The sequence below is a fragment of the Elaeis guineensis genome, chromosome 10 (assembly GCF_000442705.2).
Source record: "Elaeis guineensis isolate ETL-2024a chromosome 10, EG11, whole genome shotgun sequence".
Classification (NCBI taxonomy): domain Eukaryota; kingdom Viridiplantae; phylum Streptophyta; class Magnoliopsida; order Arecales; family Arecaceae; genus Elaeis; species Elaeis guineensis.
In genome coordinates, this window is record NC_026002.2 from 30,794,594 (window position 1) to 30,818,965 (window position 24,372).

The 24,372-nt window shown below is 34.9% G+C and overlaps 1 protein-coding gene across 3 annotated transcripts; it reads right to left on the reverse strand.

Moving 5' to 3' along the window:
* Positions 1 to 2,023: 2,023 nt before the first annotated feature.
* LOC105052653 (kinesin-like protein KIN-14H) lies at positions 2,024 to 13,157 on the reverse strand. 3 transcript variants are annotated; one of them, XM_010933547.4, is made up of 17 exons: positions 12,776 to 13,157; positions 12,416 to 12,688; positions 12,191 to 12,335; positions 11,896 to 12,005; positions 11,700 to 11,819; positions 11,426 to 11,629; positions 7,411 to 7,620; positions 7,255 to 7,329; positions 6,933 to 7,079; positions 6,719 to 6,860; positions 6,506 to 6,615; positions 5,768 to 5,929; positions 5,456 to 5,664; positions 2,950 to 3,031; positions 2,768 to 2,872; positions 2,579 to 2,683; positions 2,024 to 2,451 (listed from the first exon to the last, which is right to left on the reverse strand). In XM_010933547.4, the coding sequence occupies exons 1-17, from the start codon at positions 12,842 to 12,844 to the stop codon at positions 2,272 to 2,274; spliced, it is 2,448 nt and encodes an 815-aa protein (XP_010931849.1). In that variant the 5' UTR covers positions 12,845 to 13,157; the 3' UTR covers positions 2,024 to 2,271. The 3 variants fall into 3 exon arrangements, with proteins under 3 accessions (XP_010931849.1, XP_010931847.1, XP_029122701.1); XM_010933545.4 differs by having other exon boundaries at positions 6,506 to 6,618; XM_029266868.2 differs by having other exon boundaries at positions 6,506 to 6,618; positions 12,771 to 13,157.
* Between the last annotated feature and the right edge of the window lie 11,215 nt (positions 13,158 to 24,372).

Below are 24,372 nucleotides of genomic sequence, written 5' to 3' on the forward strand. Positions count from 1 at the left end.
GAGTCTGAAGGCTCCTTGAATTTATCCATAATGATTTCTTGCTCCTTGAATTTATCCATAATGATTTCTTTGTCGAACATCCAATGGCGTTGTCACCGTTCAGAATCTAACATGGTAGTGCCTCTGGACAAGGGGAGCTAATCAGCTGAGCCTGCTGACCTAGCCTTGGTTGGCCGCGTTCGTCGATGTAATTTTCGGAGTCACTATTATTTAATCCGAAAAACTAGAAAAAAGAACGACAAGAGATATATTTTTTTCTTTTTTAATGGATACATCAACCCGAGAGATACATTCCTGCCGACCAGCCAAAATGGTGTTCCATATTGTGACGAAGAATTGTACAACTTGGTATCTACCACAAAGGGAGCAAGTCACTCCTGGGCTTTAACTTTGATTTAAACTTCCAGTTAAGGTTTGCCATAATATAGATTTCCAGTTATGAAGGCCATTTAAACTTCCAGTTATGAAGGGTAGGCTGGCTTCAGTAGCATCAAACTGGTCTTTCCCTTCACCCAGGGAAATTTCTCTACCCTCCACGGCAGGTCCTTCGTCGACATCGACGGCTCGATACCTTGTCTTCTTCGCAACTGCCTACCTCCTCCACCTAGAGGTTATCCACAGAGCATTTCCTCATTTTTTAATCATAATTGTTTTGCTCCTCTATTACTTAACACACAACTCCGAACCTCCAATGAAATTTAAAGAATAATGCAAGAATTTAAAAAGAAAAAGTAAAAGAAGCTCCGTATGGAACAAGGAGGCTAATGATACAAAACTAGAACGAGACAAACTAGCAGGATAAAGGGTGATGGATCAACATATCACTAGGATTTGTAAGGAACCAGCGTGCTATGAACCTTGCATGGAGCCGCACGTCAAATTATAGTCATGACAAACATGATCCAACATCGAAATTGAACCAATCATCGAATCCAACGAGTGCTTTCCGCCGGTTATAATCGTCGCAGGCGTTGATGAATGCATTGTTGCCAAAAGATCAGAGCTACTCCTTTTAATTTCAAAATCAGTAATAGAGGACGTTGAAGATCTATACTATTAGTCATAATTTATATCATTATAAATGCTTAAAAATAAAAACCCGAAATATTATGGTCTCTAAGCTATGCACCGATAGACGCGGATACAAAAATGAACAGTTTTTTCATGCTAGCATATGAAAGTATTTTATAAAGCATTTAAATTGAAATTCCATTTTATTGATCATGATGTGTATGTTAAAAATCAATAGATTTTGATGCTTAAATCATTGATACCCAATCCTTACCCAAGTGACTCGTCTCTTTGCTGCATCCTTTACAAATCTCCGTCAGAAATATATACAACATGCTAGTAAAACAAAGACACAGAACTATGGCCCCTCTGTTAGCTGAGTTCTCACGACTCCCTATACAGAAGGGAATCACTACAAAGTACTTGCAAACAATAATTCAAAAAGAAAAAGGAACATTCTAGTTACTCAGAACTCTGGCTTCAGTGATATAGTAATTGTAGGCTGTAGAAATTGAAGTGAAATATACCAGGGTAAAAAGGAAAAACTTTGAGCCGCATATAATTCCAGGCAACTAAGATAACTTCAACCTCCATCCATGACCAGCTTAAGGCGAAGTAGAGAAGCACAGCGCTTACGATGATATTGTTCCCCACTGCTCAAACCCCATAGGACATGAATATGAGGGAAATGTTCACTAATATAGTGATTCAGTATTAGAAAAGCATAGGTGAAATCCAAGAAATATTAAACATCATGCCTGTGATAAAGAAATCATATGCTGAACATGCTGCTGCTTCAGAAAAGCCCACATTCAAGGTCATAGGAATGCAGCATAGCAAACAAAGATCATATAAATTATTGTGATCAATGGCTTCTTGACAGAAATATCAGTTTAAAGTATTCCCCCGTTAGCACTTCAAAACACTAGTTCATATATGCCTATATTTTAAGTCCAAGTAAGAAAGAAAAGCTGTTCAGCCATTCCAGCTGACTTGATTTTGGAATCGTTCATGCAGAAATTTGATCCAATTATAAGAGAGACAACATCAGTGAGAAGGAATGTTGATACAAATATTACCACAATCAAACATAATGCCTTCCCTCTACAAATCCATTACAACACAACATTCATTTCATTTCCTTGGTATTGGTTACAGAAAGACAATGTTAGAAGCCTAATAGTCATTAAATATGCCACAACGGCTGCAGCGACGGGCAATCATATGAAGCAGGAGGATGCACGGTAATTGCCAGCTTGCTCAACCATAGCTCAAGCGTGAGTCTGAATAACGCATCTGGGTCTGGCGACGGGGAATCCCGATCTCGCACGAATTAACCCTTGCAGCAAACCGAAGAGAGCAAATTGACTCCCCAACAGACGATGACTCCGGGGAGATGTTGACAAACATTAATGTTTTAGAGTCTCCACCAAGGCAAGGCTGACACAAATTTGGATATTAGACTAGTTGCAGTTGGACGTCATTATAAAATTATAACATCTCAGTTGAAGATAACAATCTAATCATCCTAAAGCATCATATTTTACCAGGGGAAATAGTACTTTACCTGCAGAAGATATGTTAGCTTGGAGTTCCTGAAAGGCACATGATCTTCTTTCTTTGCAATAGAAAAGATTACATCACTCAAGGCTGATAAACTTTTGTTAATCGCCTGCAGTAACGCAGAGAGAGAAGGAATACCACATGAAATACAAGCTGAGAAAGAAGTGGACATTGCTAAAGAGTTCAAGAGCACCTGTGTTTCTTTGAGACGGTCGCCGGTGGAGCCACTTTTAGCAAGACGCTCACTTCCAGCAAGATCAATTAAATTCAACACCCCTTGAACCTGCTGCTCTGTGCTCTGGATATACAAAATCAATCAGTACATATAGGCAGGTATAACTAATCAAATGAGTGATATAACTAACATCTGCCCACCTCATTAACTCCAGTTATCCGTAAAGTGAACACGAAGTGACTTCTTGAGGATTGTTCATTCATTTGTGTCTTACCCACAGACCTGCACACCAAATTCAACACATTCATTCAGAATTCAACTCATATTTTCATTCCATAAACAAGAGATGGATGTAGGATCAATCAAATATTCAAAAACAGATGGATGTATAATGCATGCAGAGTAATGCACATGCTCCAATTGTCATATTGTAGTTTCGATGTATAAACAAACTCAACAAAAATGTGCTCACATGGCTAACAATGGAAAGTGTTGGAGTATAACTTCCAAAAAAAGTTCCAACAAGTTAATGGAGATGTTCTCTGGGAATAGCAGTTATTTCACATGCAAGATTCAATTCATTAAATTCATAAATTTGCTCCAGTAACATAAAAATTCATTCTTAGCTTCCCCAGAGCAGAAGTCAGAACTGGCTCATTTAAAATAACAAGCAGAAGGTACAAGCATTTCAAAAAATGATGCATGTAAGTACATTCAGCTTATTAAATGAAACTGTAGCCTTGATTTGGTCGACTCTTACACCAAAATGTCATCCTTATAATATTTGTTAAAGGCCTTTTTTCAACATTTTTCTGACACCCATGCCAAAGTTGAAAGGCAAAAGGGTTGGGCCTCAGGGCTGTCTCCCACCCAAAAAAAAAAAAGATGTGGTGGAAAAAAAAACTGCAGAGATCCAAACTAAAAATATTTGACATCATCAAGGAGATGAAATAACAATCCAAGAAATAAATAGGAAATATATCTGATTTCAACCAGTTCTAAGTTCTAACCAAAAGTTCCTTGGTCTAAAAAATATATTCTGAGATCAAGGCTAAAAAGAACTGATCCAGCAGTTCTGGGTCAAAGACCATATTTCCTACCTTTAAGCTACTAAGCAATGTCTTGATATGATGTGGATGAATTATGTCAGATTTGACAATCTATAAATGTCGAAAGTTGGATGATCATGCATTTGCCAGCTCTAAATAACATCATCATTCTACCAAGGGCCTGTTTGAATGTCTGGGCCCAAAATCCTATGGGGTTCGTGGGTTGGGCCAAATCAACCAGCTAAGTCAGGCTGGGTTAGGCCTATCTTTATAAATAATCAGAGAACTATTGGAGTGGGCCACTCTCCCTGTGGATTCGAGCTGGGCCACTCCAATAGTTCTCTGGATATTTATAAAGATAGGCCTAACCCAACCTGACTTAGCTGGTTGACTTGGCCCATCCCATGAATCACATGGGATTTTGGGCCCAAACAGCCAAACAAGCCCTAAAAAATTTCCTTTAGCTTAAAAATCTAGTTAGAGGCGCCCCATATAAAGCACAGAATCAAACACTGAGGGTGCAATGTCCAGCTCAACCCATGCATACACTACAATAAAATAAAGAGACCCGGATAAGAAATGAATCTCGATGGTGGAAACATTGGACCTCACAAGCTAGCAGCTCTCAGCAGTTCCCTCATTCATCTTTTGGGTCAAAATATTGCAGAATTTCTCAACCAGACCCACCAGGTAAAATGCAACTCTATGTTTATTTTGCTATGCACAAATATAACCCAAGTTTAGTTATACACAAGAACAATAACACAAACAAAAATGAAAATAACATTCTATTATTGCTTCAACTATATTCAACAATGCATGCACCAGAACTTTCTTAACATGCCTGACTAGAGTAATGCAATCAACAATCACATAAGCTAACAGAAAACAGGCTTGTATATTAAGGTACCGACAATGTGACACCATAGTCTGGAAATTTGGATTCGACATGACTCCAATATCCCTAAGATGACATGAATCAACATGGAATCTGAAGTTGGAACGGAAGGCATGTGAGGATGCTATTTTTTGCAAATCTTGAAAGTTCATTATAGCATGGTCATAGATATATATGGGAAAATAGAAATGTGATTTAAAATGATCCCTCAATTTATTTTTCCACTGAATTATCTTATAATTTTCTGATTTTCTTAAATGTTACATAAAAAAATAAGGTGTTATTTTTCCCTTGCTTAATCTTGCCCTTAGTATAAACTGCTTCCAGCCATCCTGAAAGTATATGAGATCTTTGCACTACTTACGTGATGAGCTTTTATTTTACTTCATTTGTACAAAAAAAAATAATTTACTACCAGTAAAATTTTTAAGAATAATTAAGAAATATAAGATTTGTTAATTTTGGCATCATCCCAACTGTCTCCAACACAAACACAGAGCTTAGCTTATACACCCCTAGTAAGCAAATTATAACAGCTTATACTACACACCTTAAGGTACAATGTTGGATTACAAGATAAGAAGAACACTACCTCCATATAGAAGAAAACAAAATAGAAGTTTTATATATGGTTAGAAAGGTCAAGATGTGTGCAATTCAAGCAAAGTTTTAAAACTAAGTCAGATCACTAAATAAATGTTACAACTGAAATTCTATCAATAACTCAGAAAACACTATAAAGTGTTCAAAAAGATTTACCTACTCTGTGCGGCTTGTTGTAGGAGAAAAGAAACCTCCTTAATACTGCAAACATCTACAATAGTAAGGTCAGACACATGCGTGTTACCGTTGGGATCATGTTTGATAGCATATTGCTTGCTAAGAGCAGCATTTGCATCAAAGCTGCCAGGGCGACCCGGTGATAATAAATCACGAATTGTTTCATTATAAATTTCGAGCATTGAAGCCTGCAAATTGTCAGGAGCAAACATGGTAACCAAAACACACCAAGCAAATATTCGCATCAACACAAAAAGATTATATAGCAGATGGCAACGCATAAAACTCGACCTGCATTTTGTATTTCCATCCCTGACTTTGTAGCAATTGGCTGGTTTGGAATATTTGCTCTAGAGATCGGGGTATAAGCCCTTTCTGCTCAAGCGGTTCTGGCTTGCCCATCATTGTATAAGTCTTACCAGAACCTGTTTGCCCGTAAGCAAATATACAGACCTGCAATAACGCAACTCATTTTCTTAAATTCAGCATGCCATCACCAGAAAAAAAAATTGAATCAATGTGGCACTTCTCGAACAAATAATAAAATGAAATGTAGTAGAAGCTGCATATTAGAGATGTAATACAAAAATGGCATCAAAACCACCATTAAGGGATCAAAAGGATAAGAGTAGTAAAGCTAGCCAGGCAACAAAACGATCAGAGTGGAAAACCTAGGTTAGGTCACCACAAGAACATTAGAGAATATGAAAGGCCAGACTAATTCCAAAAAATAGAATTTCTGATACAAATCTTAATGCTCTGAACCAAACATAAACTGGGATTTCAGGATAAACAAGATATTTGATTTGCAAACATTCTATAAGTAGAAACCTAGTGTCGATTCAAGCGTATCAAAATTTTACCACTTTACAATGACTACACCTACAAACAAATGTTGGTTTACACTTAAACTGATAAAATATGATTCAATAAAAACATGAAAAACAATAAATATCATAGTATATTATTTACAAATAAGAGCAAGTATGATTACATGACAAACAATATAAAACGTTTCTAGAACTGCACCTTGTAACCATCTAGTGCACTCTGTACCAGCTGTGAGATTTCTACAAATACATCTTCTTGTGAAGCTTCATGATTGAAAACTTTATCAAAAGTGAAGGAATACTTTTGCACTGCTGACAATGGAATTATATGATGTAATCAATATCTGATTTCCACCACACAGGATAGAACGGGAGAAAATGGATCAATAGTAGCATTTGAAAGCCTTCCTACCATTATGCATCAAGTCAATGCCGCGTCCAAGAAATTCAACTGATGTTGGATAAGAAACAACTGGCCCCTCTGTGCCACTACAATCAACGTCAGATAGAACAGGGCGTACTCTACAAAACACTCTGATATTTCCTTTCAGTTCCTGCAGAATGAAGAAGAATTAACACCAAAATCACTGGCACAAATAATCAGCCACAATAAGTAAAATAAGTACCAGTATGGTGTTGTGCAGCTTTTTGCGCAGTTTCTCTGCTTCCAAGATTTGAAACTCTGCATCTGCAAGACGTTCTTGCAAATCTTTTACAGTCTTCTTCTGCCCTTCATATTCTGTCATTGTCTCGATGGCAGTCAAATCAGCCCTCTAGAAAAATAAACGAAGTTGTTAAAGCTGACTGTAATAGCTAAACAACATTGCAAAGATATCTCTTGCTTTCCTACTGCCAAAAATAAGTTCGTTCCCTAAGGCATGCAACAAGAATATTAAATATTGCTACAAAGTCAGATATTACAATTCTTGAAACTCAGCTGTCACTAACCTTCAACTTTTCATTTGCTGCAGCAAGCTGATGCTGCAATACCTGTATTTGCTCTCTTTGGGAAGAGCACGTCTCCTGCAAATATATAATTTAAAAAATAAATAGTCATAATAGCAAATATATAATTTTCAAAATAAACAAGAAGATAGAACAAACCTCAAGGGCAGTAGTTTTTATTCTGATGCTATCCAAATCTTTTGAGGATTTTCCTGTGATTTCTTTATAGTTCACAAGTTCAACACTTAAACTCTGCACTTGAGCTAGTGTATGATCGCGTTCATCTCTTACTTGATGCAATTCACTTCTGAGGCAACCTACTTCCTTCATTAACTCTTCTTTCTGTTTAATAGCCTCTTGCTGAGATGACTGGAAGAACATCCAACACAAAAAGCTACAGGTCTTGAGTGACATAATTATTAATATAAAAATAATGACAAAATTAATAATTATCAAATGAATAGAGCAGAAGTAAGAGCTCATGTGAAATCAAACTGAAGAGCATCTCTCCATTCCCTAATTCTCAAACTCGGCTGAAAATTTGTATCCTTCCAGAAATTTGGGTTGACCGATGTGAATTTAATAATGTATATGGAAGAAATTTCACCATTTAATTAATACAAGAAGCCACATATGTATCACTATAACGAAAATAAATATCTTTATAACTTGATTAAAATTTGCAAGTGCCATTCTGACTCTAAGGATATATCTAGGTCAAACCATATAAACTGGTGAAAACGATATGAAATACCTTCCATTTGTTCCAAATGATTAAATTAAATAAGAATACATTAAAACAAGCAAGTAGATATGTGAAACAATTTATCCCACACCGGAGAAGTTATACTTCCTTTTCATATTGAAAGTTATCAGCAAGGGAAAAGGTTACCAATAAATTCCAAAATGGTATATTTAGGAAAATTGTGAGTGGTGAAACTCAAGGACTTCATAACTCAAGCATGCTAAAACTATCAACTTCTTAAATGCTTGATGCTTCTGATGAAATCCAACTCTTTAGCAGTAACATTACTAGTCATTTATAAATTTCATTTGCAATCTTAGTATTACATGAACTTATAGACTTTGGCGGTTCAATAGCCTTCATCCATCATATTTAATAGTGGGATCTCAAGCTAAAGTCAATTGTTAAAACCTCTCTGAACAGACCATGAATTTTTCAACTACAGTTCAAGCAAGATCGAGATCAAGCTCAATTAACCATCAACTCACACCAGATGACTCTAAGTGATCCAACTTATGGAATAACAGCAAAAACATATTGTCAAAACAACTTCAAATTGCTTGCCACATCTAATTACTGAATCAATGAGTGTCAGCTGATCATTAAGTAATTCATAGATATGAAATAACAACAGACAGCCTTCATTGGGAATTTTCGGCGAATGAGGATCCAAACACCAGATTCCAAAATGTTGGGGCAGTGCTTCATGGTTATGGTTATGGATGGTTATGGTTATGCGAGAAAGAGAAATGGTTCAATCAGTTGTTGGCTGACATCAACTAATTCTCAACAAAAATGTTGACCTTCAAACCAACAAATGAGACAGACTCTACGAAAAAGGCTCATAAGTTAGACCTGCCTATAATTCTTTTCTATTTATTTCTGTTTACAGACAATTGCAGCACAAGAATATGCTTTCTTTATAACATTTTGCAAAAGTAGCTCCTTAGCCATGTCAGACTTCAACTGTTAATGCCAGACTGCACAACTTCATTCTTATACAAGTTGTCCTTTGACATAGCTAATGTCACAACCAGGTTGCATTGGGTCCCAGCGCAGCTTGATCCAAAACCAAAGACATCCAGCTTCAGGCCTGACATTTAGACGTAGATCTAACCCATTAACTTGGATAGTTATCAGGTGATCAGGTAAGATTTATTTTTGGATTAGGCCCAAGTTCAAGAGACAAGGACCTATCCTTTTGAACAAATCTGTTCAAGACTAACCAGATGAGGCAAAATTCAGTTATATCCAAAACCAACCTATACCAAATTGTGGCCTTGAACCCATGCCCAACCATGGGTGAAATGGAAACAAGTCAGGTCTATATCATGTTGGGTGTGAATTGGCGTCGAGTCTGGCTGACCCAATTGCAACCTTCACATATTCTCCCATTTGACCTTGTCCATCAAAGGTTACCAATAATCCATCTAGGCAATTACAATCTACTCTGTCAATCATCAACAACTACTTCCTAATCTCAAATCTCCAACCCGTTGTGAACAAACCAGAGTTGGCTTATGAAGGTCTCCAAATCACCGCCTAAAGTTTCATTAGCATGTGTTCAACACATAAGACTAAATACTTGCGCCATGGCTTAGATGTTTGGTTAAGGTTACAAGGATATCGAGCAGAAGAAATAATTGATGACCACGCAATATGTACACGGCTAGGCAACCACCTGGCATCTAATGTATTTTCTTATACAAGCACCAGATGCAGATCAAACTATTAATCATAATAATGATTACAACCACACGCATCAAGGCCTGTCCCAGCAATTCAAGGTCAAATTTGCCTCCCTCTCTCCATTAATTTCTATTTTATATTTTGACTAGCAACTCTTTTTGTACAAGCTTTTCCACATACATTCCAAAAAGTTCTACCGGAAATATCTGATAGATTCTCCTTTTCTTTTGTAATTATTTGATAAAAATCTCAGACCCTCCATTCACAATCTTCAAATAGTTTTATTGTGTAGGGTTATGCTTCACCCTAAACTGGTGAAACCCTGTATTCCATATAGTGTGTCCATTTCTAGCCTTATCCATTTGATTTGCAAAGCCCCAATTTAGCATCCTAGTATTGGTGGCGATCATGTCATGATCCTGGATCCTACTCCTTGACATATGTTATGAGCCTTATTATTGCATTATAACAATCTCAGACATGCAGCAACAACACTAGACTTCAAATGCCCTTCATACTTTTTACCTTCACTTAGGTCTAATAGATATAACATCCTTGATAACTTCAATAATCTTCATGACAAATTCAAGAAATCAATAACTATCGAATAAAGGTATATCTTCTTATCACTTGCTGGGCCTCATTTTCAATTCTATGGAATCTTAGATGTTGTATTTTATTTTTGAACAATTTTTTACCTAACTTTAGTACTAATTTCATTTATAATTGTAAAGCTTCACTGTATCATGATTAGTCATAATCAAGCCTAACAAAACATCACACGATCTCTTACAATATAAGTCCTAATGTCAGTGCAACTTGGACATGAGATATAGGTGCCGAGTGTCTAAAGATCCACTACAATTACAACCCTTAGAAAAGTTGATTGATTTTAGGTCTTTATAAGTTTATTGATAAGTCAGATAAATGCGGTAGATGAGTGGTGGAAATAGTTTATGGTATGGAGTGTCATGGCTCAGGAGATCAGACTAGTTCATGTGTGATCATCACATGCCGCATAAGGCACAATGAAGGTCAGCATAAGATGAGCCAGTCATACCATAAATTTCCGCTTGATAGTATAATAACAAAAGAAGAGGGAGAAGAGTTAAAAGAAGAGGGTTAATGGGCAAAGCAACACATTTTGAGATTGATCATCAGACAAGATCTTCAGTTTGTCCCCGAAATACAACAGGATCACAGCCTAGAATGCATTAGCACTTGCAAAATCTAAAGATTTACTTCTATACACCTCAATGATTCTCATGAGTTTCCACCTATTGTCAAACTGATGGGAATTTAAAGGCATATAGTTATTGCATAATATTGACAGCAAACAACTAAATGCATACTCTAATGTTAGAACATGAATAGTACAAAATAAACAGCAAACTATAAGAAATAATATTGTCATATGAAGATAAGTTCCCTTCTTGGGTTGGTGGATCGAAGAATGTCTGTCCTATTCAAAAATAAAATCACTAGAAGAATTTCTTTTTTTTTTTTTTTGATAAAACTAGATAAATTTCTTTCAACAGTATTCCTGAAAGGTAGTTCTAAACATATTTATCATTTCAAAAATCAGTTCTGTTCGGCGCCGGTTACACACTACACACAACATATTTTTCAATAATAAGTACAAAAGAAAAATGTTTCCAAGTACCAACCAAGGTAATATTGCTCACTCATATGATATATAATTCATTGCTGTAAGCCAAAACACAATGGTGAATAACTCACCCTAGAAGAATCCAACTGAATCTTAAGAGAGTTGGTGTGATCCCTTAAACCAGTCAAGGTTTCCATCATAGCATTCTTCTCCTTCTGCAGTTTTGACATAGTCTCACCATTTTTCCGAGCCTCAGCCTGAAGACTGCTATTGTACTGCTGCAAACTAGTATTGTACTCCTGCAACCTCTTGTTGGTTTCTTGGATCATTTTCAGCTGAAATAACATAAGAAAGCAAGGTTCATATTGCATCCCTGAAATCTCCACCTATAAGCAAACACCATACCTGATCACTGAAATGTCTTGCTTCTTGATTAACCCTTTCAAGCTCTTCAGACATTGTGGCCAACAAATTTTCAGCCGCAACTCTTGCCTCTCTTTCTTCCTCATGGGATTTAATGGCAGCCTGTCATAATTCAAATTTGCAATCAGAAATACGCCAAGCAGTTCCCAAATAAACTTGAAATTTTCGAAAGTCCCACCGATTTGTCAGCTTCCTCCTTTCTAATGCTTTCCTGCAAAGATGCATGCTGACTCTGAAGCTCCTGGATAATTGTGGTCAATTCTTCAACCTTGGCCCTCATCTCAGCCTCTATAGAAAGATAAAAAGTAACCATATTAATACTACAAACGCTCAGCCTTCCAACTTCTAGTCGAAAAAAGAATTTTCAATGACAGCCAATCAAATCCCATGATAAGCAATCAGCAGTCCTGGACCAAGGTTCTTAACTAGAAGAACCTTTTCTCAGCTAATCAAAAGGCAAAAGTGACAATTACCAATGTCCGCATGCCTTTTCTCTTCAGAGTCCAACATATTTCTGAGCTTCTCTTGCTCTGCCATATAACCATCTTCAAGTTCCATGAACCATCTGATACAAGTCCTGAGCTTTTTTATGTACTCTATCATCTGCTCGCTCTTTCCCTATAATACAAAGAAAATTCCCACAAATTCGGTAAAATCGGAGCAATAATTAGACAAAATGGAAATTTCAGGCTGATTACCTTGTAATCATTCTTGTTCTTCCCCTTCATTTTCTCACCCAAGAGCCTCTCCACATCCTCCCTAGATCCAAACTCGATCCCGCCGCCATTGCTCCCAGCATCAGAGCTGGGAGCGGTGCCGGCAGCATGATCGCCATGCCCACCAGGATTCGGACCAGCATTGACAGTCGACAGCACCTGCCGGGCACGGAGGTTGGTCGCGGGGCCCACCATCTTCCCTACTCCAATCTTCCTTCGCTTGTCCACAGGCGCCTCATCTAAATTGTCCTTCTTCTGCAAGAACCGAACCACGGATCAATCCAAAACCCTAGAAACCGAAACCCTAGCCCTAGTAGGGGAAAAGAAGAGGGCAAACCTTACATTTGAGGGACTTCTAGAGGGGTTGGGGACCGGGGTGGGAGGGGGCCTGTTCTGGTTCCTGGAGGACATGGATTTAAGAGAAGATTAGGGTGATAGGGTTAGGGTTTTGAGGAGGGAAGTGGAGCTTTCTATTTGGGTGAGGGTGTGGGCCCGTGGAGTGAAGCCGAAGGCAAGCTGGGGGACGCGATAGCCGTCGCTTTGACGGCCAGAAAGAAGAAGATGGCGAAGAAGGCGAAGGAGGAGTAGGAGGAGGGGAAAATTCGAGGAAAAAATCGCTTTTTTTGCTTCGATCTTCTCTCTTCTCTCTTCTCTTTGGTGGGATTTAGGGTTAGGGTTTCGGAGGGAGCTTACGTCTCGTCTTTCTGATGTTTCGATCTCGATCTAGAGGGAGACGACGGTTTTGAAAGTTTTTGAAATCGGGAGCGGGGCGGGGTTGGGCTGGGACACGAAAATGCCCCTCGGATTCCCGTTTATTTACAACAAAGTCGTTTACTTTTATCCAGTGCACGGATCCCCTGAGACGGACTCCCCAATAGGGATGGAGAAAACGCATCCTTTACCCGGTTTGGACTTTTTTTTAAAAAATAAATAAACATACAATAAACAGAATTTGCATTGCCTGAGATCTATATGTGATTGGATGGGCTGCCAACATGAAATAAAATAATGAACACCATAGTATATTAATAAAGACGGTTCAGCTTGTTGATCTTCCAAAGCAATTGTACAAGAGAGAAGCAAAGAGGTTGAGAGATGCAAAACATTGATTAGGACTACAGATTTTGAAGTAGATAGAGTTCTCTCATTCGTAGTTATGCTCGGGCTGGAAAGTAACTTTTGTTTAAGATACAACTTCTCTTTCTATGGGTGTCTCTCTGGTTCCTCCTCAAGTAAGGTTTGATAAAGTTAATTTTGACAAATCAATCCAGGATTAATTACATGTGAAATCAAGATTTGTCTAGAGCGATGAATATAGGTGTATGGTCACCATTCGTGAGTTATCTTTCATCTAATGTCACTGTGTCCTTATTAAATATTCACACAGCTCTAGAAGGGATCAAGTATGGTGTATAGAGTAGACGTGTATCAAAGCTGTAGATTGGAAGAGATTCCCTTAAAGAGGTACCCTGTACGAAGGGTTATTATTTATTGTACCATCATTTATCGCATGAAATTTGCTGGCTATTAGACCACAAGCTATGATGAAGATCATATGTGCGTATCTCAAGGATAACTACATAAGAGCGTCAATATTTTTATTGCTTAAAATTTTCGTATGGTGCTTCAACTTTTTTCTAAATATCCCAAGATTAGTTGGAGCAAGTCCCGAAAAGCACAAATTTCAACTATGATCGTTTTTAAGACTTTAACATTTTTGTTTATGAAAAAGAGAATGAAAGAGGGAAGTGTGTATGATTCTATACTCCATTTTTACTCGAGCTTAACAACTTATATTTTTAATAGATTGAATTGCATAAAATACTCTCATTTTTTATAGATTGATGGATTGCCTAGATCTTTTGAATGAAAAGTTTAGACTCACTTCAATATTTATGCTTGTGAGTTATTTCTCTTGATATTATTTTAAGTAATACTACAGTAATATGCCACCATCAAGCTCTTAGGAGAGTAGGGCAAAAAACTATGCAAACACTTATTCGCAAGATGGATATTTGACATTAAAATCTTCTTAGGGTTCCCCTAAAATTCTTGTTTATAGTGGATATTATTAAATTCTCAATGTCTAAATTTCCCATCAAAATACAACACAAAATATGCTTTTTGCTTCCCTTGTCTCTTCTCCATCTTGAGGCTTTCCCTTCTCATTTTCTTGACAGCGATGTTGATATCATACAATAAAGACTCCATACTTCATATTAATATATTGTTACAATCCTCCTAAAACTCTCAATATTAATACAAGTATTTTTCTTTGAGCCCTTGTGAAGCCTATAAGCTAAATCAATGTCATTCTCATGATGATGATTATAATGGTTTAATAAGATACACTACATGTGTACATGTATGATAACATTTAGCATGTGTAGTAATGTGGATAACTGAAGTATAAACGGCGGTAATTCCAATGCATTTGATGTAGCTAATCAAAAAAAATATATAATGATGTCCAGTTTTCATCCTCTAATCTAAAATCATTGGTGGATGGTAGGTATCCTATATTTTTTTTGAGACGACGCATGTTTATAGGAAAGCCAAAAGCATCACTAATTGGATGATAATTTATATTGTATTGTGGAACTCTGCATCCATTATTCCTACTTAACTTTTGGATATTTTATATTGTAACTCTCTTAGATTGATCTATACAAGAATTGCATAACGTATCCAGCCTACCCAAAAAAAGAAATATATGATGGATAGATTTAATTATTTATTTATCATAAATTTTTGTTTATATAAGCGCATCATTTTCCAAGAGAATATAGTCCCATGTAGGAATGGTTTACAAATATGAACTAATAAAGTGATCCCAAATATTTAAGATAAGGTTTTTCGATTATAGCCATGCCTAAACGACTTTCACATACAGATTGCAAATTTTGAAACTGAGAAATTTTTTTTTTTTTTTTTTTTGCAAGGCTTTGTGAAAACAAATAATAAAACAAAAGCATTGAAGTCTATCACATCAAGTCCATGGAATCTAGAGCCACATCATTATATATTAACATGATGCACTTGTCCAAGAGGAGAGGGAAGGCAAACGACTTGCGATGGTTCCTTTCATGTTAGGGTTAAAAATACATGCATCTATATGTGATGCAAAGTCTTCCTTACGTTAGTTTTGCATAGATAGACACTTTTATTCTAAGCCTTCTATGGGCATACATTGCATGTATTGAAATACTGTATTAATTATATTGTTATAAATTTGTGCCCTCTTCATGGAAACTCTCAAGGATGTTTCCATTCTTAAAACCAAATCCATTCTCTCAACCACTATTTTAATCTAACCATTTGACTTCTATCCAATAACGGTATATGAATTTCAAACACTATACATAAAAAGCATCGTAAACCTATTAAAAACCATACATAACAGCACGAATATTTTTGTCCAGAGATAATTGTGGTCTTTAGATTTAATTTGAATCATCCCATCCATTCAAAAATAAATTTTTATTTTTTTTTAATAGTATCAATGTTATCCTCACTCTCTCAAATACAAGAGGGCATAAAAAAAACACTTCCATCTACTATCCGATCCATTGGGAAGAGAAGAATCATGAACTCCATCTCAGCATCGTTAGCATAATTCTATGAGTGATAGCTTTACAACTCCACACATCGGCCTCTCTCCCTCTTCTACTATCCCACAAATATCTTTACATGGTAAGTTTGACAAATTTTTTTATTAATTTTTTTCATTTTTGATATCATATGTTAATAGAATTTGAGTACTTTGAGCGGTTTCTATAATGATATAGGATATTTGTGAAGCATTCGGGTATGATAATTTATTTTTTTTTTTGATAGAAGGGAACATTATTGCTAACATTTGTATAAACTCATGAAGACGCTAATCAAATACATAATGTCGTATGAGTTATTGTGACATGATATGAAATAAGATAACTGTTGCTCCAATATGGTCAAGCTATACGGTGCAACAAACTAAGTAGATATCAACAAATTCCTTGGCAATGATATGTATTTTGCGATTTCACTATTTCATAGTATGACAGGTCCTGGGATCTATAAGTTGGATATGTGGTCGACTCAATTGCAAGTTGCCCTTGAATTTTGTGTTTTGCAATCTAGCGTTCCCCAATTCCTCCATCCTTACATCCTTGAGACAGTTCTACAAGTTATGGTTCTACAAGTCTACAACTCCATGGCTCTACCTCTGTCCCTCTCCTACAATCCCACAAACATCCCTCACAAGGAAAGATTGATAATATTTTTCCTTTTTATTTTAGGTATCCAATGTTATAGAATTTGAGCTCCTTGGTAGCTTCTGTAATGATATAGGATATCTGTTAAGAACACGAATACGATCAAAACTTAATGTTATTTTTCTTTCCTTTTAGGGTAGAAAGGACCGTCATTGTAAATATTTTTATAAACTTATAGAAGAGGATAAATGATATAACATGAGCTCTCACTAGCTGATACGAAATAAGCTAACTGCCATCCTAATATTCCTAAGCACTTCTTTATTTATATACTGCTACAGATTAAGTAGACATCAACAAATTCCTTGGAACAATATGAAGTCGGCAATTTCGCAATTACATATCATGGCAGGTCCCTGGATCTATAAGTTGGATACGTGGTCGATTCCATGGCAGATTTCCCCTACTCCCACTAAATTCGTTTCCCGACAGACCAGCAATTTTTCTGAAGCTTGGATGCTCGTTTGGTGACCGGCACTTTTCTCCCAATCTCCCTTGGATTCTTCCAAGAAGTCCAAACTTTGGAGGTGCCATGTCACATCCCCCCTCAACCCAAGACCTTAGCCCTACACACTACTGACAGACCCATTGCAACATTTTTATGATGATATTAGTAGGATGGGGATAGCTGTCCTACCAAATTGACAAGGTTGGGTATTGATAAGCTTTCGCCATAAGAAGCACATCTCCTTGTTATGATGGACAGATGGATGGACCATATAAGATCATGTGGTAGGTGTACCTTCATGAGATGTCTGATGGTGTTGCATGTGATAGAGACATGCAAACTACAAGCACATTCTAGTTCAATAATGTCAGAGATATATCATTTCCTCTAAGAAACCGAGTCGAATCATGTAACATTTCAGATGCAAGTTTGATGACCCTTGATTAAAAGCATACATGTAGATTGCTGTTTCCGTGGACGCAATTCTTGAATCCCTGATTGCTTGGAAAGTTTGCCATGGATGCATAAAGATCATGCACCAAGGTACAAATGCTCGGCTTTGCTTGTAAAATAATCAGTTCAAGTAAATTCAAGAGGTGCACGACAAATCTAATCGTGACAAAAAAAAAATAATAATAATATTTGCACCATCTTGAAGAGTAAGTCTCTTGATCTATACTAGAGAAGTACCCGGACATTTCTATGCAGACATGACCCAAACTTTGGTGACTGCACTGAAATGACCTGAACTTATTAAAGGGCTGTCACATGATGTAGATCAAAAGTGTAAGAAAACCAAGATCAAATAACCAAAAATATTAAAAGTTAAGATGGAAGAAAGATCATTAGACGCTCTGCACTATAAATTAGTCCATTCTATACTCCAAATATTTCTGTTTCGTTTATTTTGGATCTTTCTTCAAACATGATGATGATGGATGCATCTATTAGTGTATAAGACATAAAAGGCTTCATGTCTGGCAACATCCCATGCAGGATGTTTCTTCAAAGGTTGGTGTACTTAAAGAGTTTTATTTTGCTCTTCTTATTGTATAGGCTCCTTGTGTTTGCTGCTGCAATTTTGTTCTATACTAGCAGCTGTTTTTCAGTTGATCTTTGTACCTATTTTACTTGTTAGTTTAAGCTACAGCTCCTTATATGACCCCAAAAGAAAAAGGGCGAAGCCTTTTGTGTGTTGCTTTAGAGACTGGGACCATTAGCTCTTCCCTTCTCTTCCCTTATCTTGCTGGGCACTTTATATAACAATTATCTCTAGCAAGTATTGCTAATGATTCATCTTTATTACTCTTTGACTTGAAAGCTACGAAGAAGTGCACCAGCCAATAGTGGGATTGTGATTAGAAAGTCACATAAATGGTGGAGGAAAACGAGGAACAGTTGAGAGATAATAGCTATTCATGCTCCCCCTTTTTCACACGCATTGCACTTGTCTTGCATAAGAGAAATTATTGGTTACAACCATTCTTTCATATGTATCTAGCACCATTTAATAAAAATTACCACATCATCCTAAAAAATATATTTTTTTAATTCAAACAAACGAAAGTTATCAACTAGTTGTTCAAATAAACCTTTCTCTCTTCCAAGTTTTGAAACAAGCTTTAATGACAATGCCCCTTTTCCAATAATGAATGATATGGTAACTTTTTATTGGATGGTATAAGATACACATAGTAAAATGGGTTTAACCAATACTTTCTCCTTGCATGGTAAGTACATGCAATTTAAAGATTCTTATGTCTCTTTTCTTGATATTCTGATCATCAAAACAATAGAAACTTTATAGTTAAAAAATGAAAAAAAAAAAAAGGTCAGTTAAATGACACCTAAATTTCATGCATGATTCATTTAATATAGCACAATTCATCATGTCAAAAAATTGCTACACATGGTGCCAAGAATTCATATTGTAAGAATCATATCTAAAAAATTATGGTGCATAATGATCTTTGATGGTTTATTTATTGGTCTAATTTTAATTATTTGATTTTTCATTTATATTTTTTACCTATAGTTGATAATGAAAATTTATATAGGTGCATAGGGCATTTGATTCTGGAGCAAAATCAGGTACTATCTTTCTATCTTGCACTTGCTTGCTTAATTAGATGATAAGAACTTATTAGTGAAATATTAGCATATATAAGGTTGCATATGGAACCATACTCTCGTGATTTCATGATGTCAAAAATTGTTAAACAATGACATCAAAGAGTCAGATCATACGATCATTTGTCTTGATCTTACGATGTAAGAATTTTTAATATTTTATTCATGTGTCTAATTTGAATAGATTAATGTCTCATGAATTATTTCTCGTCTTTTAGATGGCAGTGATGACATTTTTTGCTGTCGAAATTCAAAGTTAGGCCGAGGTTGGTAATATATGACATGATGATATGATCCATCTTCTCCTAAAGTACTATGTGAATCCAAAGATATAGCTATCAAAACACCTCAATCTATAGATATATAGATCTAAAAGGAAAATCTTCTTATTAGGGTTTTTTTTGACAGAAGATTCTTTGATATTCAAATCAATCAGAATCTAGAAAATAGTGGAAAAAAGAGTTACAAGTAATAGTGGTCAAATAATTTACTTGATGGTCTCCTGTCCTTCCCTATCTATAGAGGAAGTTTGGTAGCTATTACTTGGGCAAGGTGTGTGTTAACTAAATGGCAACGGCTCTTGTCATGTTTAACTGTATAGTAAGCTCTCCCATATTATTGCTATAGTTATAACTACTTTAAACATGTAATTATAGCCAAGAGAGCATAACTGTCACCAATATTCATAGGTTAATATAGTCATCTTTTCAATTTGTTGATATCCAAAATAGATAAAGTCAAACATTAATTAGAGTGGCACCACTTCGATTATTACTGAGGTTAAAAATAGCAGATATCTGCTGCATCAACATCCATATAAAAGTATATAATTTATCCACGCTCATGGGTATGCAATTGGAAAACTATTGAATTTTTCTTCTTTTTTTTTTGTGCATGTATGTGTGTGTGTTTTGTACATCAAACCTCTAGGAACTTCATAAATGTCAGCATTTTCAACAAAGTATAGTTAGTTGCATGTTAGACCTAGAAATTATGGTTCACATGGTATGGCAAATAAATATTTTTTCCTTCTTATGTGCATCATACGTGCGTGATATGTTATTACATCTGTAATGTTTTTAGTGCATATATAATTAGAAATTGGAATCAATCTCATGGCTAAACTTAATATGACTGTTTATCTTAATTTGACAGCTTCTCATGTTATTATTTAATGTACCTAGGATTTTATTCATCCAAACAAGATATTGCATTTCAAACTCAAATCACATTGGACTTGATTTTAGTCCAAGAATAGGATCTAGCATGCGTTAAGGGTATCAAGCTATTTTCAATGACGGATGCATGTAATAAAATATGGGATCAATTGATCCCACAAAAAAAAAATATTATATATATTGATAGAAAAAGTAAAAATTGATTCCACTGATTTTATGAATTAATCTCATATCTCATGTAAGATGTTGAAGAAGTAAAGAATAAAAAAGATCACATAAAAAGATTAGTTATGACCTACATTCTCTTTCTTCAATGACTCATATGTCCTATCTCTCTCTCCCTCTCTTCATCTCTCGTATCATTTTGACCTCTCCCTCTTTCTTCCTTTCTTTCTCTTTCTTTCTTTCTCTTTCTTTATTAATTATTTTTTTATTTATTTTTTAATATCTCACTCCAACCCCATCTGTCCATCTCTTATATTTAAATCTCACATCAATTTATTTTTTATATCCTAAAAAAGTTATATTAAAAAATAAAAAAGAGTAATTATAACACACATTTTCTCTCTTTAATGACTCACATATCATATCTCTCTCCCTCTCTAACACCATTTCGATCTCTCTCCCCCTTTCTCTCATTCTTTTTCTTTCTTTATTTATTACTTATCTATTTATCTTTTTCTGCATTTGATTGAAATTATGAGAGGATGGATGGATGGAATTGGAAGGATGGATGGTCTCCATCCACCATCTGATTCAAAAAGTTATAAGAAGAATGGATAAAAAAGAAGAAATTATCTATCCATCTTGACCCATCATTTTGCATCATCTCAAATTGAAAGGATGAAGGAAGGATGGATGGAGTATTTAAGGATGGATTTTAAAATTGACAAAATTATCCCTCATTAATTATTTATAAAAAATAATATTTTTTTACTTTTTCATTCATATTATTTATATATGTCTTTATATATACTATTAATCATATACTATTGAATTCTATTAGTTCTTATTTTAATTTTAGTATATAATTTTTATAATTATAATTAAATAATTAGATTATCTTTATTTTTTATTCATATTTTTTATATTTTAATTAACTATTTAAACTAAATTATAATTAATTAGTTATTTATATAATTAATTTTTTAATAATTAATTTATAAAATTATGTATTAAATTAAATATTTATATAATTTTTTATATGATTATAGATTATAAATTGATAATAATAATATTTTCATTAAAGAATGTTTAATAAAATGTTATACGGATATCATCCATCTTTCCTCTCATTTTTTCTATATATATCAAACAGAGAGAAAATTATTTCTATCTATTTTTTTATGTTTCACTAGATATATGAGAGGATGGATTGAAAATCCATCTATTCGTTCCTCCGTCCATCTTTTCTCATCCATCCATCCTTCTTTCAATCTATCTTTTATATCAAACAGAGGATTAGTGCCCCACTCCGACTCCATAATCTCCATCTATCCATCTCTTGCATTTAAATCCACATCAATTAAGCTTTTATATCTTAATCAATTCAAATATACTAAAAATCACATGTTCTTCTTGTCTGTCTTCTCAATCTGAACTAGGTATGTCTCTTTTAATTTTTTTTTATAAATTTTTTTATTTTTTTTCATTCATATCAAATATATATGATTAGAATTAGAGCTGACAAAATATGATCGAATTCGCCTACCCGATCTGTATTCGACCTACCATAAATAGATTTGGGTTTAAGCTGAATGGATTTGGATCATAAATGGGTCGATCCGTTTAACCCATTTAATAATTAAGTTGAATTTAGATTTTAGATTTCTGACCTGTTTAATCTATTTAATATACAGATCGGGTTGAATCAGATAATTCATTTAATCTGTTTAACCTGTTTAATCTATTTCTGACCTATTTAATCCAACCTATTTAACCTGTTTAATCCATTTAAGATCCGTTTAACCTATTTAAAATTTATTTAACCTGTTTCTGACCCATTTAACCCGACCTGTTTAACCTGTTTAGCTCGTTTAATCTGTTTAATCCGTTTAACCTAATTTGACATATTTAATAAATGAGTTAAATGAGTTGGATCGGATTACCTGTTTAATCAACAGATCAAATTTATGTTTGAATTATTTATCCATTTAATAAACAGATCGAATTTGGATTGACGATTTTATGACCCAACCCGTTTATGACCTGACCCGACCCGATTGCCACCCCTAATTAGAATAATTTTTGGTTAGCTGTTATAATTTTAATATTCAATAATATCTAAAATTTTACTATGGTGCTTCTTTATAATATTTTATTATAAAAGATATTTAAGATATTATACATTATTATTTTTTATAGATTTTATTATTTTTTAAAAAATAATATTTTATTATTATTATTATTATTTCGTCTTACTCTCTTGCGACTCCTCCACTTCTTTATTATATTGATCCCATAAAATAAAATTTTTGAATCCACCATCGGCTATTTTCACTGTTTTTTTTTAGTTTCTTCTCTTTTTTATGTGTAATAAAGCATTCAAAATAGGGTGTCAAGCCATTTTCACGTTTTTTTTTGTTTCTCCTTTTTGTTTAATGTGAATAAAAGCATTCAAAATAGGATTATGTGGGGATATTTTTTCTCCTTTTCAAAGTTTATTAGTAAGTAGAAACATCAATCACTAATACTGGAATCTGCATGTTGATCGAAGACCACTGTACAAATCTGCCCCTTGCAATATATGAGGTAGTATTTTTTTTTTTTCAAACTATTTTTGAAATATAAAATAACAAGATAATCAATTCTAATAAATAAAAAACTTCAATAGCCCACATTTATGTTATATATTAAGCAATAAACTTAATGGTGGTTGAGAATATTAATGCCAAAATCATAAATATTTGATATATACTAAGCAAGGACTTTGATGGAGAAGTATATTCCATTGATGCCATTATTATCGGAGTTCATATGGTAAATAGAGAGCTCATCACAAGTCTTTATTTTGGCTTAAAATTAAGTTTAGTCATGCTAGATGATTTTTTTTTTAAAGAAAAATATGCTTGGTTGTGAATTTCATCCTTGAAATTAGTTTGTCAAGCTCAAGCTTGAGCAAGGCTGATTCACCAAATCCCTAGCTACATACATCAACATTAATGGGATGAGGTTTCGAGTTGCTAGTGTGCCCATAAGGAATTAAGAGAATATTTGGTTCGTGATCGAAATCAACATCGGAATGGAGATTTATATCCTTAGGGGAGGGTCAGGATTGGGCTTTAAGGGTTTGGATTATTCCCATTCCAGTCCGGAATCAAAATCGGAATCAAAATAAAATTTTTTCTAATCAAATAGTTGAAATAGGAGTCATTCATTTTCATTTTCATTCTAGCTTCTAACTTCCCCTAATGAAATACCTTCTAAAGGCGGTAATAATTAGGTTAGATCCTATGTTAATTCGAGACATAAAGATCTAAGAAAACTAGCAATACCAGCTCTTTTTTGCCAAGTAAATGGGTTAGAACTCAAAAGCTAAACCTGATTCATTAATTTAAACAAGCACCTGGCCTCCATGTGATTGTTTGGTAAATAAATTGAGTTGGGTCTTGTCCACAATGAAATGCTTAATCTATCAGACATATCTAACATGTTAATATGACATGGTTAATTCAGTCCGACTTGAGCAACATGCTCCCTTATGTAGGTGAAAATGAGTTCCCCAGCAGTTTTATGTGGGTCCGGGTTGTAGTTGCATCAAGCCAAGTGAATTAGTAGATTAAATGGATTAAGCCAGGCTAGATTTTTTTTTTTTGCTAAAAATTTAGCCAGGTTGGATTATTAAGTGGCCCGTCACTTGGGCCTAATTCAGCCCATGAACGAAGAAGTAGCCCACAGCCCATCAGTCTAGCCCGGCCCACGCTTCCC

Excerpts from the sequence above, each read along its gene's own strand:
- LOC105052653 (XM_010933545.4), bottom strand. The coding sequence starts at position 12,844 with ATGTCCTCCAGGAACCAGAACAGGCCCCCTCCCACCCCGGTCCCCAAC. Across the intron at positions 12,689-12,775 it reads CCTCTAGAAGTCCCTCAAAT|AAGAAGGACAATTTAGATGA; the intron begins GTAAGGTTTGCC and ends CGGTTCTTGCAG. Across the intron at positions 2,873-2,949 it reads GGATAACTGGAGTTAATGAG|AGCACAGAGCAGCAGGTTCA; the intron begins GTGGGCAGATGT and ends TTGTATATCCAG.